General features: G+C 34.2%; 1 protein-coding gene across 1 annotated transcript; it reads left to right on the top strand.

Annotated features, from left to right (window-relative positions):
* Positions 1-569: 569 nt before the first annotated feature.
* LOC110683617 lies at positions 570-3,138 on the top strand (the record flags this gene model as incomplete). Its single annotated transcript, XM_021860007.1, has 5 exons — positions 570-788; positions 837-1,230; positions 1,394-1,873; positions 2,015-2,223; positions 2,857-3,138. Coding segments are annotated over exons 1-5 (1,584 nt in total), but the record flags the coding sequence as incomplete, so codon positions are not given.
* Positions 3,139-16,376: the final 13,238 nt, after the last annotated feature.

The following is a 16,376-nucleotide window of genomic DNA, read 5'->3' as shown; positions in this document are numbered from 1 at the left end:
GATGGCAAGGCTCATGAACGAGCAAGATAGGAGAGATCAAAATGAGGACCCTCCACCTAGGAGGGAGGATAGAAGCCTCAAAGTGGACGTTCCTTCTTTTGATGGGACACTTGATCCAGAGAAGTACTTGGAATGGGAGAAATCCTTGGAGAGGTACTTTGAATATAAGGACATTCATGAGGATGTTCAACGTTTTAAGATTGCCAAGGTCAAGCTTAAAGGCTATGGTGATAGTTGGCTACAAGGAGAGCAAAGGGGACGTGCCCTTAGGGGGAAAGCTCCTATCTCTACTTGGGGCAAACTCAAGAAACGGATGAAAGACCGTTTCATCCCACACAATTACAAGCAAAGTCAATATGTGAAGTGGAGTACCTTGCAACAAAATGGGGACTCTGTGGAGGATTACATAAAAGAGTTTGATAGACTTGCTATTGTGTGTGAAGTAACCGAAAATGAAGAGCTCAAGATGGGGCGTTTCGTATCTGGTTTGGACCAAGAATTACAAGACAAACTTGAAGGTTATACTAACCTCACGTTTGTTGAAGCTTGCAAATTGGTGATTAAGTTCGATGCTAAGAGGAAAAAAGAAGAAGCCTACTACCATCCCTCAATTGGCACGAAAACCTTCTTTCCCTACAAAGGAAGGGTCTTCCTTCAACAGACCGAGTAATCCACCAAAGAAGGACACCAAGGACGTGAAGCTAGGTGACATTGTGTGTTACAAATGTGGAGGACGAGGTCATTACAAGAAGGATTGTCCTAATACTAGGGCGTTAACCATACAAGAGGTTAAGCTCATGGCCACTCAAAACATCAACTGGGATGAGTTTGAGGAGGAGGAAGAAGAAGTTGAAGATGATTGTGATGATTGCATGGCCGAGCCAGAGGGGAAGACTAGCCTCGTGATTAGGAGGGCCTTGCAAGCACGTGTGGAAGAGCATGCTGCCCCCCAACGCCAACACATTTTCATCACCCGTTGTAGAATTGGTGACGAGGTATGTGATTTGATTATTGATGGAGGGAGTGAGGCTAATACCGTGTCTAAGACCTTAGTATCTAAACTTGGTCTAACTACTACTAATCATCCACAACCTTACAAGTTGAGTTGGTTAGATTCAAATGCTAGCACCGGGGTTAGGAAGCAATGCATGGTTTCTTTTTGTGTTGGTTCATATTGTGATTCTATATTATGTGATGTTGTGTCTATGGATGCTTGTCATATTCTACTTGGTAGGCCTTGGCAAACGGATAAAAAATCTATACATGATGGGTATCACAATACGTATACCATAGTCCATGAAGGGAGGAAGAAAAAACTACACCCTTTACCACCCCCACGGTTTTCACCATCACAAAACCCCACAAAAAGAAGTATCCTTGTTGTCTCTTAAAGAGTTTGAGAGGGAGTTGGAAGGTGAGGGAGAGTTGTTCATGCTGTACTCCAAGGAAACCCACGAAAAATTTGTTGCTCATAATCCTAGGTTAGCCCAATTGATTAAGGATTTTGAGGACGTTTTTCCGGATGAATTACCTAAAGGACTACCACCCATACGAGGAATTGAGCATCAAATTGATCTCATTCCCGGAGCACCCTTGCCAAATAAACCAGCCTATAGATGTAACCCTTTAGAAACTAAGGAGTTACAACGACAAATTGAAGAGCTAATGGGTATGGGTTATGTGCGTGAGTCCATGAGTCCATGTGCCGTTCCTGCTTTGTTGGTCCCTAAGAAAGATGGTACTTGGAGAATGTGTATTGATAGTAGAGCCGTTAATAACATTACCATCAAGTACAGGTTTCCAATTCCAAGGCTTGATGACATGCTTGATGAGCTGAGTGGTTCCAAGGTCTTCTCAAAAGTAGACTTGAGAAGTGGGTATCATCAAATTCGCATGAGAGAAGGGGATGAATGGAAGACTGCGTTCAAGACAAAGCATGGGTTGTATGAGTGGCTCGTCATGCCATTTGGCCTTACAAATGCCCCTAGCACGTTCATGAGATTAATGAATGAAGTGCTAAGGCCATTTCTTGGCAAGTTTGTGGTAGTATACTTGGATGACATTCTCATTTATTCACGTGATGAAGAAGCTCATTTTGATCATCTTTTTCAAGTATTTTCTGTTTTAAGACAAGAAAAATTGTATGGGAAACTAGAAAAATGTGATTTTTTATTGTATGAAGTCATGTTTCTTGGCTATATAGTTTCAGGTGATGGCGTGAAGGTAGACCCTAGCAAAATTGAAGCAATTCAATCATGGCCTAGTCCGAAGACACTCACGGAAGTTCGTTCATTTCATGGACTTGCTTCTTTCTATAGAAGATTTATCAAGAATTTTAGCACACTCATGGCTCCCATAACTGAGTGTACTAAGAAGGGGACGTTTGAATGGACTACTCAAGCTCAAAAGGCCTTTGAAGAAGTCAAGGAGAAAATGTGCAACACTCCTATTCTCGCACTTCCTGATTTTTCCAAGCCATTTGAAGTTGAGTGTGACGCAAGTGGAAAAGGTATTGGTGCCGTGTTGATTCAAGGTGGGCGTCCTATTGCCTACTTTAGTGAGAAGATGAGTCAAGGCAAGTTGAATTACTCCACCTATGACAAAGAGTTCTATGCTATGGTAAGAGCTCTAGAACATTGGTCACATTATTTGAGACCACAACCTTTCATTTTGCATTCCGATCATGAATCATTGAGGTTCATACATGGTCAAAAGAAGCTGAACGCAAGACACGCAAAGTGGGTCGAATTTTTACAAACATTTAACTTTTCCTCTAAATACAAGAGTGGGAAAGCTAATGTGGTTGCGGATGCCTTGTCTAGAAGACATAATTTGCTTGGAATGGTTGAAGCAAAGGTACTTGGGTTCGATTTGATCAAGGAGTATTATCAAGAAGATGATGAACTCAAGGGGATAATTGAAAAATGTGTCCATGGAGTCTATGATCTGTTTTCCTTACATAATGGTTTTCTTTTTAAAGGAAATAGATTATGTATTCCAAAATGTCCCATTAGAAGTTTGTTGATACATGAAGCTCATGGGGGAGGACTAGCTGGTCACGTTGGTATTCACAAGACAATGGAGCTTCTCCAAGCTCACTTTTATTGGCCGAAAATGTTAGCCACGGTTCATCGTGTGGTGAGTCGTTGTTCTACTTGTCAAAGAGCAAAAATGGTGTTTCACAAAGGTCTCTACAAGCCCTTGCCAATTCCCGAAAGACCTTGGGAAGATGTTAGTATGGATTTTATTGTAGCTTTGCCTAGAACTCAAAGAGGCAAGGATTCAATAATGGTGGTGGTTGATCGGTTCTCAAAAATGGCTCACTTCATTCCTTGCCATAAAACTGAAGATGCAATGAAAGTGGCTAAGTTATATTTTGAAGAGGTGGTTCGTTTTCATGGGGTGCCACGCACCATTGTGTCGGATCGTGATACTAAGTTCCTAAGTCATTTTTGGGAGTCTATGTGGCGTTTGATGGGAACCAAGTTGTTGTTTTCTACCTCACATCATCCACAAACTGATGGTCAAACGGAGGTGGTGAATAGAATACTTGGTTCGTTGCTTAGGGCTTTGGTGAGCAAAAGTACCAAAGATTGGGATAATAAGCTTGCTCATGCCGAGTTTGCTTATAATAGGACACCTAGTGCTACTACAAAGTATTCTCCTTTTGAAGTAGTCTATGGCGTCAATCCTTATGTTCCCATTGATCTTATTTCTTTGCCAAAAGACAAGTTCGTTCATGGTGGGGCAAAGGAGCAAGCCGAGTTCATGCTTAAAGTCCATAAAGAAGTTCGAAGAAACATTGAAAAGGCAAATGAAATCTACAAGAAACAAGCCAACAAACGAGTGCGAAATGTGAAGTCTTTTGAAGTTGGGGACTTGGTGTGGATTTACATGAGGAAAGAACGTTTTCCTAGCAAAAGGAAGAACAAGCTTATGCCAAGAGCCGAGGGTCCGTTTGAGGTCATGGAAAAGATCAATGACAACGCATACAAAGTTGATTTGGGAGGCCAATATGGTGTCTCAAGTACATTCAACATTGGTGATCTTGCTCCTTACTTTGATGATGACGAATTGAGGGCAATTCCTTTTGAAGAAGGGGAGGATGACCAAGATGGTCAAGGGTCACTCATCCATGGTCAAGATAAGGAAGTCCAATACGGTGCTAGTGAGCAAGGTACTGAGGGAATCTTTTTGTCCAAATCATTCTTCAATCCAATGCACGGTTTTAGTCCAAAGAGTTTAACAAATGGTTACACTTCTCTTAGTGTAACTAATCTTGTTGAAGGCATCTAGTTAATGTGTCGTTTTTCCAAGCTTGAAGCCACGCATGATTGATGCATTTGAGAGTTACATTGGACTGATTATGAAGGCGTGATTCAAGGCTTGTGTTGGGCGTGAATTAAGGCATTGGTTGGCTGATTATTCTACCTCTTTACTTGGGGGTTATTTGTACTTAATTAGAGAGTTGTTGCTGGAATAAAGGAGCTTGAATCAAGGGTTTAAATGGGAGGTTACAAGCGTGACTCAAGGGGGCTGTTTGCACGTTTCTTGGACGTTGAAGATGCTCTTTGAAGACTTCATGTTTGCTGAACGTTTCCTCTTTAATTTAAGCATAGTTTTTAAGCTTAATTGAGTAGTTTTATTTTGTTGTTATGAGGGATTAATTGGACGGTTATATGAGCCTTTTAATCACCTTATAGTTAGTATCTTATTTTGTCTTTTAAATTAGGCAAGTGATGGATGATCATTAAAAGTTGTAAAGAGGAATCCCATGTTCCTTTATGTAACTTATACACTACTATAAATAGTGTGCTATGCATGAATGAAAAGTATCCAGAAATTTGCTTAAACACTTGTGTTTTGATTGATTAAACGTGACTTAGTAACTAGTCATTTTTAAGGTCCAAGTTTGTTAGCTCAAATTTGAAGAGTGCTAGTTTTGGTAGAGTGTTCCCAAACCTAGGAGCTTGCGTAGTGAACGAGTGGGTTGAGTGTTCCCTATTCCTAACTACACCAAGCAAAGGGTGAGTGTTCCCCTTTGTTATATCCGAAACTAGGGTGAGTGTTCCCCTATTTTCACCTTCATTGTTCACGATTTCACTAAGACCCCTTAAAACATACTTTTGTAACAAGGTTCTCATCTTGTTTACACATCAGCCTTTTAAATCAAATGAAAGTCAAACACATTCAAAAAAAGCTTTTTAATTTAAATGAAAGTCAAACACATTCAAACAAAGCTATATAAATCAAATGAAAGTGAAATGCATTCTACAAAGCTAATTGAATTAAAAGAAATTCAAACACATTCAAATAAAGCTATTTGAATCAAATGACAGTCAAATACATTCTACAAAGCTAATTAAATCAATTGAAAGTCAAACACATTCAAACAAAGCTATTTGAATCAAATGAAAATCAAATACATTCTACAAAGCTAATTGAAACAAATGAAAGTCAAACACATTCAAACAAAGCTAACTGAATCAATGAAAGTCAAACACATTCAAACAAAGCTAATTGAATCAAATGAAAGTCAAACACATTCAAACAAAGATTTCGAATGAAATGAAAATCAAATACATTCTACAAAGCTAATTGAATCAAATGAAATTCAAACACATTCAAACAAAGCTATTTGAATCAAATGAGAGTCAATTAAATTCAAACAAAGCTAATTAAATCAAATAAAAGTGAAATACATTTTACAAAGCTATTTGAGTCAAATGAAAGTCAAACACATTCAAACAAAGTTGTTTAAATTAAATGAAAGTGAAATGTGTTCTACAAAGCTAATTGAATCAAATGAAAGTTAAACGCATTCAAACTAAGCTATTTGAATCAAATGAAAGTCAAATACATTCAACAAAGCTAATTGAATCAAATGAAAGTCAAACACATTCAAACAAAGCTAATTGAAACAAATGAAAGTCAAGCACATTCAAACAAAGCTATTTTAATCAAATGAAAGTCAAATACATTCTACAAAGCTAATTGAATCAAATGAAAGTCAAACACATTCAAACAAAGCTATTTGAATCAAATGAAAGTCAAGCACATTCAAACAAAGCTATTTGAATCAAATGAGAGTCAAATACATTCAAACAAAGCTAATTAAATCAAATAAAAGTCTATTACATTCTACAAAGCTAATTGAATTAAATTAAAGTCAAACACATTCAAACAAAAATAATTGAATTAAATGAAAGTCAAACACATTCAAACAAAGATTTCGAATCAAATGAAAGTCAAACACATTCAAACAAAGCTAATTGAATCAAATGAAAGTCAAACACATTCAAACAAAGATTTCGAATCAAATGAAAATCAAATACATTCTACAAAGCTAATTGAATCAAATGAAATTCAAACACATTCAAACAAAGCTATTTGAATCAAATGAGAGTCAAATAAATTAAAACAAAGCTAATTAAATCAAATAAAAGTAAAATACATTCTACAAAGCTAATTGAATCAAATGAAAGTCAAACACATTCAAACAAAGCCTTTAATTTAAATGAAAGTCAAATACATTCAAACAAAGCTATATTAATCAAATGAAAGTGAAATGCATTCTACAAAGCAAATTGAATTAAATGAAATTCAAACTCATTCAAACAAAGCTATTTGAATCAAATGAAAGTCAAATACATTCAACAAAGCTAATTGAATCAAATGAAAGTCAAACACATTCAAACAAAGCTAATTGAATCAAATGAAAGTCAAGCACATTCAAACAAAGCTATTTTAATCAAATGAAAGTCAAATACATTCTACAAAGCTAATTGAATCAAATGAAAGTCAAACACATTCAAACAAAGCTATTTGAATCAAATGAAAGTCAAACACATTCAAACAAAGCTATTTGAATCAAATGAGAGTCAAATACATTCAAACAAAGCTAATTAAATCAAATAAAAGTCTAATACATTCTACAAAGCTAATTGAATTAAATTAGAGTCAAACACATTCAAACAAAGCTAATTAAATTAAATGAAAGTCAAACACATTCAAACAAAGAATTCGAATCAAATGAAAGTCAAATACATTCTACAAAGCTAATTGAATCAAATGAAAGTCAAACACATTCAAATAAAGCTATTTGAATCAAATGAAAGTCAAATACATTCTACAAAGCTAATTGAATCAAATGAAAGTCAAACACAATTAAACAAAGCTATTTGAATCAAATCAGAGTCAAATAAATTCAAACAAAGCTAATTAAATAAAATAAAAGTAAAATACATTCTACAAAGCTAATTGAATCAAATGAAAGTCAAACACATTCAAACAAAGTCTTTTAAATCAAATGAAAGTCAAACACATTCAAAAAAAGCTTTTTAATTTAAATGAAAGTCAAACACATTCAAACAAAGCTATATAAATCAAATGAAAGTGAAATGCATTCTACAAAGCAAATTGAATTAAATGAAAGTCAAACACATTCAAACAAAGCTATTTGAATCAAATGAAAGTAAAATACATTCTAAAAAGCTAATTGAATCAAATGAAAGTCAAACACATTCAAACAAAGCCTTTTAAATCAAATGAAAGTCAAACACATTAAAAAAAAGCTTTTTAATTTAAATGAAAGTCAAACACATTCAAACAAAGCTATATAAATCAAATTCAAGTGAAATGCATTCTACAAAGCAAATTGAATTAAATGAAATTCAAACACATTCAAACAAAGCTATTTGAATCAAATGACTGTAAAATACATTCAACAAAGCTAATTGAATCAATTGAAAGTCAAACACATTAAAACAAAGCTATTTGAATCAAATGAAAGTAAAATATATTCTACAAAGCTAATTGAATCAAATGAAAGTCAAACACATTCAAACAAAGCCTTTTAAATCAAATGAAAGTCAAACACATTCAAAAAAAGCTTTTTAATTTAAATGAAAGTCAAACACATTCAAACAAAGCTATATAAATCAAATGAAAGTGAAATGCATTCTACAAAGCTAATTGAATTAAAAGAAATTCAAACACATTCAAATAAAGCTATTTGAATCAAATGACAGTCAAATACATTCTACAAAGCTAATTAAATCAATTGAAAGTCAAACACATTCAAACAAAGCTATTTGAATCAAATGAAAATCAAATACATTCTACAAAGCTAATTGAAACAAATGAAAGTCAAACACATTCAAACAAAGCTAACTGAATCAATGAAAGTCAAACACATTCAAACAAAGCTAATTGAATCAAATGAAAGTCAAACACATTCAAACAAAGATTTCGAATGAAATGAAAATCAAATACATTCTACAAAGCTAATTGAATCAAATGAAATTCAAACACATTCAAACAAAGCTATTTGAATCAAATGAGAGTCAATTAAATTCAAACAAAGCTAATTAAATCAAATAAAAGTGAAATACATTTTACAAAGCTATTTGAGTCAAATGAAAGTCAAACACATTCAAACAAAGTTGTTTAAATTAAATGAAAGTGAAATGTGTTCTACAAAGCTAATTGAATCAAATGAAAGTTAAACGCATTCAAACTAAGCTATTTGAATCAAATGAAAGTCAAATACATTCAACAAAGCTAATTGAATCAAATGAAAGTCAAACACATTCAAACAAAGCTAATTGAAACAAATGAAAGTCAAGCACATTCAAACAAAGCTATTTTAATCAAATGAAAGTCAAATACATTCTACAAAGCTAATTGAATCAAATGAAAGTCAAACACATTCAAACAAAGCTATTTGAATCAAATGAAAGTCAAGCACATTCAAACAAAGCTATTTGAATCAAATGAGAGTCAAATACATTCAAACAAAGCTAATTAAATCAAATAAAAGTCTATTACATTCTACAAAGCTAATTGAATTAAATTAAAGTCAAACACATTCAAACAAAAATAATTGAATTAAATGAAAGTCAAACACATTCAAACAAAGATTTCGAATCAAATGAAAGTCAAACACATTCAAACAAAGCTAATTGAATCAAATGAAAGTCAAACACATTCAAACAAAGATTTCGAATCAAATGAAAATCAAATACATTCTACAAAGCTAATTGAATCAAATGAAATTCAAACACATTCAAACAAAGCTATTTGAATCAAATGAGAGTCAAATAAATTAAAACAAAGCTAATTAAATCAAATAAAAGTAAAATACATTCTACAAAGCTAATTGAATCAAATGAAAGTCAAACACATTCAAACAAAGCCTTTAATTTAAATGAAAGTCAAATACATTCAAACAAAGCTATATTAATCAAATGAAAGTGAAATGCATTCTACAAAGCAAATTGAATTAAATGAAATTCAAACTCATTCAAACAAAGCTATTTGAATCAAATGAAAGTCAAATACATTCAACAAAGCTAATTGAATCAAATGAAAGTCAAACACATTCAAACAAAGCTAATTGAATCAAATGAAAGTCAAGCACATTCAAACAAAGCTATTTTAATCAAATGAAAGTCAAATACATTCTACAAAGCTAATTGAATCAAATGAAAGTCAAACACATTCAAACAAAGCTATTTGAATCAAATGAAAGTCAAACACATTCAAACAAAGCTATTTGAATCAAATGAGAGTCAAATACATTCAAACAAAGCTAATTAAATCAAATAAAAGTCTAATACATTCTACAAAGCTAATTGAATTAAATTAGAGTCAAACACATTCAAACAAAGCTAATTAAATTAAATGAAAGTCAAACACATTCAAACAAAGAATTCGAATCAAATGAAAGTCAAATACATTCTACAAAGCTAATTGAATCAAATGAAAGTCAAACACATTCAAATAAAGCTATTTGAATCAAATGAAAGTCAAATACATTCTACAAAGCTAATTGAATCAAATGAAAGTCAAACACAATTAAACAAAGCTATTTGAATCAAATCAGAGTCAAATAAATTCAAACAAAGCTAATTAAATAAAATAAAAGTAAAATACATTCTACAAAGCTAATTGAATCAAATGAAAGTCAAACACATTCAAACAAAGTCTTTTAAATCAAATGAAAGTCAAACACATTCAAAAAAAGCTTTTTAATTTAAATGAAAGTCAAACACATTCAAACAAAGCTATATAAATCAAATGAAAGTGAAATGCATTCTACAAAGCAAATTGAATTAAATGAAAGTCAAACACATTCAAACAAAGCTATTTGAATCAAATGAAAGTAAAATACATTCTAAAAAGCTAATTGAATCAAATGAAAGTCAAACACATTCAAACAAAGCCTTTTAAATCAAATGAAAGTCAAACACATTAAAAAAAAAGCTTTTTAATTTAAATGAAAGTCAAACACATTCAAACAAAGCTATATAAATCAAATTCAAGTGAAATGCTTTCTACAAAGCAAATTGAATTAAATGAAATTCAAACACATTCAAACAAAGCTATTTGAATCAAATGACTGTAAAATACATTCAACAAAGCTAATTGAATCAATTGAAAGTCAAACACATTAAAACAAAGCTATTTGAATCAAATGAAAGTAAAATATATTCTACAAAGCTAATTGAATCAAATGAAAGTCAAACACATTCAAACAAAGCCTTTTAAATCAAATGAAAGTCAAACACATTCAAAAAAAGCTTTTTAATTTAAATGAAAGTCAAACACATTCAAACAAAGCTATATAAATCAAATGAAAGTGAAATGCATTCTACAAAGCTAATTGAATTAAAAGAAATTCAAACACATTCAAATAAAGCTATTTGAATCAAATGACAGTCAAATACATTCTACAAAGCTAATTAAATCAATTGAAAGTCAAACACATTCAAACAAAGCTATTTGAATCAAATGAAAATCAAATACATTCTACAAAGCTAATTGAAACAAATGAAAGTCAAACACATTCAAACAAAGCTAACTGAATCAATGAAAGTCAAACACATTCAAACAAAGCTAATTGAATCAAATGAAAGTCAAACACATTCAAACAAAGATTTCGAATGAAATGAAAATCAAATACATTCTACAAAGCTAATTGAATCAAATGAAATTCAAACACATTCAAACAAAGCTATTTGAATCAAATGAGAGTCAATTAAATTCAAACAAAGCTAATTAAATCAAATAAAAGTGAAATACATTTTACAAAGCTAATTGAATCAAATGAGAGTCAAATACATTCAACAAAGCTAATTGAATCAAATGAAAGTCAAACACATTCAAACAAAGCTATTTGAATCAAATGAAAGTCAAATACATTCTACAAAGCTAATTGAATCAAATGAAAGTCAAACACATTCAAACAAAGCTATTTGAATCAATTGAAAGTCAAGGATATTCTACAAAGCTGATGAAATCAAATGAAAGTCAAACACATTCAAACAAAGCTATTTGAATCAAATGAAAGTCAAATACGTTCTACAAAGCTAATTGTATCAAATGTAAGTCAAACGCAATTAAATAAAGCTATTTGAGTCAAATGAAAGTCAAACACATTCAAACAAAGTTGTTTAAATTAAATGAAAGTGAAATGTGTTCTACAAAGCTAATTGAATCAAATGAAAGTTAAACGCATTCAAACTAAGCTATTTGGAGTAACACTCAAAATACACAAGGGATAAACCAAGGGATAGATAAGGCTAAAGAACCAAAGGCTTCTTAGATACAGTCACACCACTAAGAAACGTTTTGGATTCCTAAGATCACAAGCCAACTAGTAGCCTAAACTAGCTAACTAAGCAAAGGAAACGAAATTCCAAATCCAAGAATTTCAGGTTTTTGTTTCTAATCCAAGAAACGAATGTAAGACAAGTTTTTTTTGTTCGAAATAATCTGATTTTTCATTCACATTTGCTTGCTATTTATAGTGAGCAAGCATCTTAAGTACAAGCTAAGTCAAGTGGCTTAAAGCTCACTTGTTACACGTCCAACTAAGTACATATCAGCTTTTTGTAGTCTAGATACATTAATAAAAGAAGCCTTACTTAGCTAGATACATCAAGAGCAAATGACGGTTTGTAACCTCCAAATTATGAGTGAAATAAAATCAGAAACAAGAGAGTATAACCCCCCCTTGATTCACGCCAATCAAAGCAGCAACTTGGAGTTGTAACGGCTCCCCTTTTCACGCCCAAATTCAAACAGCAAGTGAAGTGTAACTCCCCCTTGTTTCAAGCCTTGAATTAAGCTTGAATGTATGTAGACAAGGATGTACTTGGACGCCTCTTGAATGTACCCATTGCTGGCTGAAATAAACGGCCACTTGAAGGCTCATTTTAAAGCTTGTAACTCCTCATTGAAGCTGATTGTAACACCCAAGTTAAAGCCTTAAAATACCTCCAAATTAGTTTCGGATTTTATGCCTTCTTCACAAGCTTAAACGGCTGCTTTTGTGATGCATCTTGATCTTGTACTTGATGTGTGAATGTAACATTACATGTTCAGCTAAAAGAACTAAAGAGCATAACTAATTTGCAAACTTAAAATAAGATTAAAGTTTACAACTTATTCAAAGCATAAAAGAAGTAAAACGAACTAGTTAACGAACTAATTAATAAGAACAACAAGAAATTCAAGTGGTTGAATATCTTGCTGCCCAATGATAGAATGCATAGCACCAACGCATGATGCTACATCTTGAACCAACGAAATGTCCATAACCAAGTTGTTAGGCTTGGCTACAACATTCCCCCCTTCTTGAAAAGAGTTTGCCCTCAAACTCGGCAACTCTTCAAACTCATCATAATAAGGTGACAAATCAGCCACATTAAAGGTGCTAGAAACACCATAATCTCCGGGCAACTCAACCTTGTAAGCATTATCATTCACCTTTTCAACAATGGCAAATGGACCATCACTACGAGGACTAACCTTGGACCGTCTTTTGGAAGGAAATCTTTCCTTTCGAAGATGAATCCAAACTAAGTCACCGGGCTGAAAACGGACCTCCTTTCTTTTCTTGTCATAGTATGCCTTAGTCTTTGCATTAGTTTGTTCAATTTTGGAACGAACTTGCTCATGCATAGACTTGATTTCTTTTGCGCGCACCTCGGCATCATTGCTGAACTTGTTTGGTGAGGGAATGGGAGTGAGGTCAATAGGAGTGCACGGATTGAATCCATACACCACTTCAAAAGGACTCAAACCTGTTGTCTTGCTAGGCACACGATTGTAAGCAAACTCCGCATGAGGAAGCATCTCTTCCCATTGCTTGGGACGTTTAGTAGCCAAAGAACGCAACAAGGATCCCAAAGTTCTATTAGTCACTTCGGTTTGGCCATCTGTTTGAGGATGACTTGAAGTGCTAAAGTTCAATTTCGTGCCCATCTTCCTCCATAATGTAAGCCAAAAATGACTTAGAAATTTTGGATCACGATCACTCACCATGGATTTAGGTACACCATGTAAACGAACAATCTCATTGAAAAACAAGTTAGCAACATGAGTAGCATCATAAGTTGTATGACAAGCAATAAAATGAGCCATTTTAGAAAATCGATCAACAACAACCATTATAGAATCTTTCTTTCGTTGGGTGATAGGAAGTCCCACAACGAAATCAAGACTAATATCCTCCCATGGTGCTTGCGGAATAGGTAAGGGCAAAAGATAGCCTTGAGGTAGACTATGACTCTTGGCCTTTTGACATGTCACGCATCTCTTCACAATGAACTCCACATCACGGACCAATCTAGGCCAATGAAAGTATTCTTGGACAAGAAGGGTAGTCTTCTCTATGCCAAAGTGTCCCGCCATTCCTCCTTCATGAAACTCTTTGATAAGAGATTCTCTTAAGCTTGATCTTGGAATGCACAACTTGTTTCCTTTGAACAAATAGCCATCTAAAATGTAATAATCTTTGTAAGCATGATTAGAACATTTTAAAAACAAATCACCAAAGTCATGATCATTGTGGTAACTTGCTTTTACATCATCAACACTAATCACCCTTGCTTTGAAAGAATTCAAGAGTGTATATCTCCTTGAAAGCGCATCAGCTCCTTTGTTCATGGCGCCTCTCCTATGCTTGATCACGAAATGAAAAGCTTGCAAATACTCCACCCATTTGGCATGGCGAGGTTGGAGTTTTTGTTGGCTTTGAAGATATTTGAGGGCTTCATGATCCGAATGAAGGATGAACTCCTTGGAAATGAGGTAATGTCTCCAATGGTCCAAAGCACGAACAAGAGCAAAGAACTCCTTATCATAGGTGCTATACTTCCGTTGTGCTTCGTTGAGTTTTTCACTAAAGTAGGCAAGGGGACGCCCAACTTGTGACAAAACAGCACCAATACCAACTCCACTAGCATCGCACTCAACTTCAAAAACTTCATCAAAGTTAGGCAAAGCAAGAATAGGTGCACTAGTAAGTTGATGTTTTACCTCATCAAAGGCCTTTTGAGCCTTATCATTCCAAACTAACTTCTGATTTTTAGTTAGTTCCGTGATAGGTGCCATGAGAGTGCTAAAGTTCCGTACAAATCTTCTATAGAAAGAAGCAAGTCCATGAAAGCTTCGAACTTGTTGAACGGTTTGTGGCGTAGGCCACTCACGAATTGCAGCAACTTTCTTTTCATCAACTTCAATGCCTTGTGATGAAACTTTGAAGCCAAGAAAAATAACTTGGGAAGTGAAGAAATGACACTTCTCTAAGTTACCATACAACTTCTCACGTTCAAGGGCTTCAAAAACCTGTTGCAAATGCATAGAATGCTCTTCTTCCTCCCTACTATACACCAAAATGTCATCAAAATAAACTACAACAAATTTACCCATGAAAGGTTGCATAACCTGATTCATAAGGCGCATAAATGTAGATGGTGCATTAGACAAACCAAATGGCATCACAAGCCATTCATAGAGGCCCTCCTTTGTCTTGAAAGCGGTTTTCCATTCATCTCCTTCGAAAATTCGAATTTGATGATAGCCACTTCTCAAATCAATTTTAGAGAACACTTTAGAACCATACAATTCATCAAGCAAATCATTCAATCTTGGAATAGGAAACCGGTACTTGATAGTGATTTTATTGATTGACCTACTATCAACACACATTCTCCATTCTCCATTCTTCTTAGGCACAATCAAAGTAGGACAAGCACATGGACTAAGAGACTTACGAATAAGACCCTTGGATAGTAATTCTTCCACTTGCCGCTTAATCTCTTCGGTTTCTTTTGGAGTGGTTCTATAGGCCGGTTTGTTTGGGAGCATTGATCCGGGAACAAGATCAATTTTGTGTTGTATGTCACGTTTTGGGGGTAAGCCATGGGGAATGTCTTCGGGGAAAACATGGGAAAAGGTTTTGAGAAGAGGGGTGAGGAGTGGGTGTGGCTCTTCTGGTGACGGTTTGGAAGGGACATCAAGTTGGCTTAAAATGAATGGTTTGTGAGCTTTATACTCATGCAATTCTGATTTTATGAGAGTGGTAAGGTAAGTAGGGGGTGTGGATATGGGGTGATCGTTTTTGAGGTTTAGGGGGGTAAGAAGTATTTTCCGTCCATCCTTAGTGAAGGAATATGTGTTTTTATACCCATCATGCATCACACGCCTATCAAATAACCAAGGTCTACCAAGTAAAATATGACATGCATCCATAGGTATAACATCACACCACAATTCTTCCTCATAAGTTTTACCAATGCTAAATGATAACAAGACTTGTTGTGTTACTTGAATTCCTTTTCCATGATTTAGCCATTGAATCACATAAGGTTTAGGGTGAGGGACGGTTTTAAGTTTCAGTTTGTCTATCATTACTTGTGAAGCTACATTGGTACAACTACCTCCATCAATAATCATTGTACATACCTTTCCACCAATGGTGCAACGAGTGTGAAAGATTGACTCACGTTGCAAACTTCCTTCTTTGCCAACCATATTGCTAAGTGTGCGTCGAACCACCAAGCATTCTTGCAAATATTGCATTCGTTGCTCCATATCTTCTTTCTCTTGTGCAACCTTATTGACATATTCTTGCCAATTAGGGGGTGGGATGTCGGCCATGGTTTGTGTTTGGGTATGTGTTTGGGGTATTGTGTTTGGGTATTTGTTTGCTAGACCCCCTCCTTCTAGCGCCAAATGTTGTATATTTGGAGTAACACTCAAAATACACAAGGGATAAACCAAGGGATAGATAAGGCTAAAGAACCAAAGGCTTCTTAGATACAGTCACACCACTAAGAAACGTTTTGGATTCCTAAGATCACAAGCCAACTAGTAGCCTAAACTAGCTAACTAAGCAAAGGAAACGAAATTCCAAATCCAAGAATTTCAGGTTTTTGTTTCTAATCCAAGAAACGAATGTAAGACAAGTTTTTTTTGTTCGAAATAATCTGATTTTTCATTCACATTTGCTTGCTATTTATAGTGAGCAAGCATCTTAAGTACAAGCTAAGTCAAGTGGCTTAAAGCTCACTTGTTACACGTCC

The sequence above is a fragment of the Chenopodium quinoa genome, unplaced genomic scaffold (assembly GCF_001683475.1).
Source record: "Chenopodium quinoa cultivar QQ74 unplaced genomic scaffold, ASM168347v1, whole genome shotgun sequence".
In the NCBI taxonomy this organism is placed as follows: Eukaryota; Viridiplantae; Streptophyta; class Magnoliopsida; order Caryophyllales; family Amaranthaceae; genus Chenopodium; species Chenopodium quinoa.
Note: the sequence above shows the minus strand (reverse complement) of the source record. Positions and strands in the feature narration are given on the sequence as shown.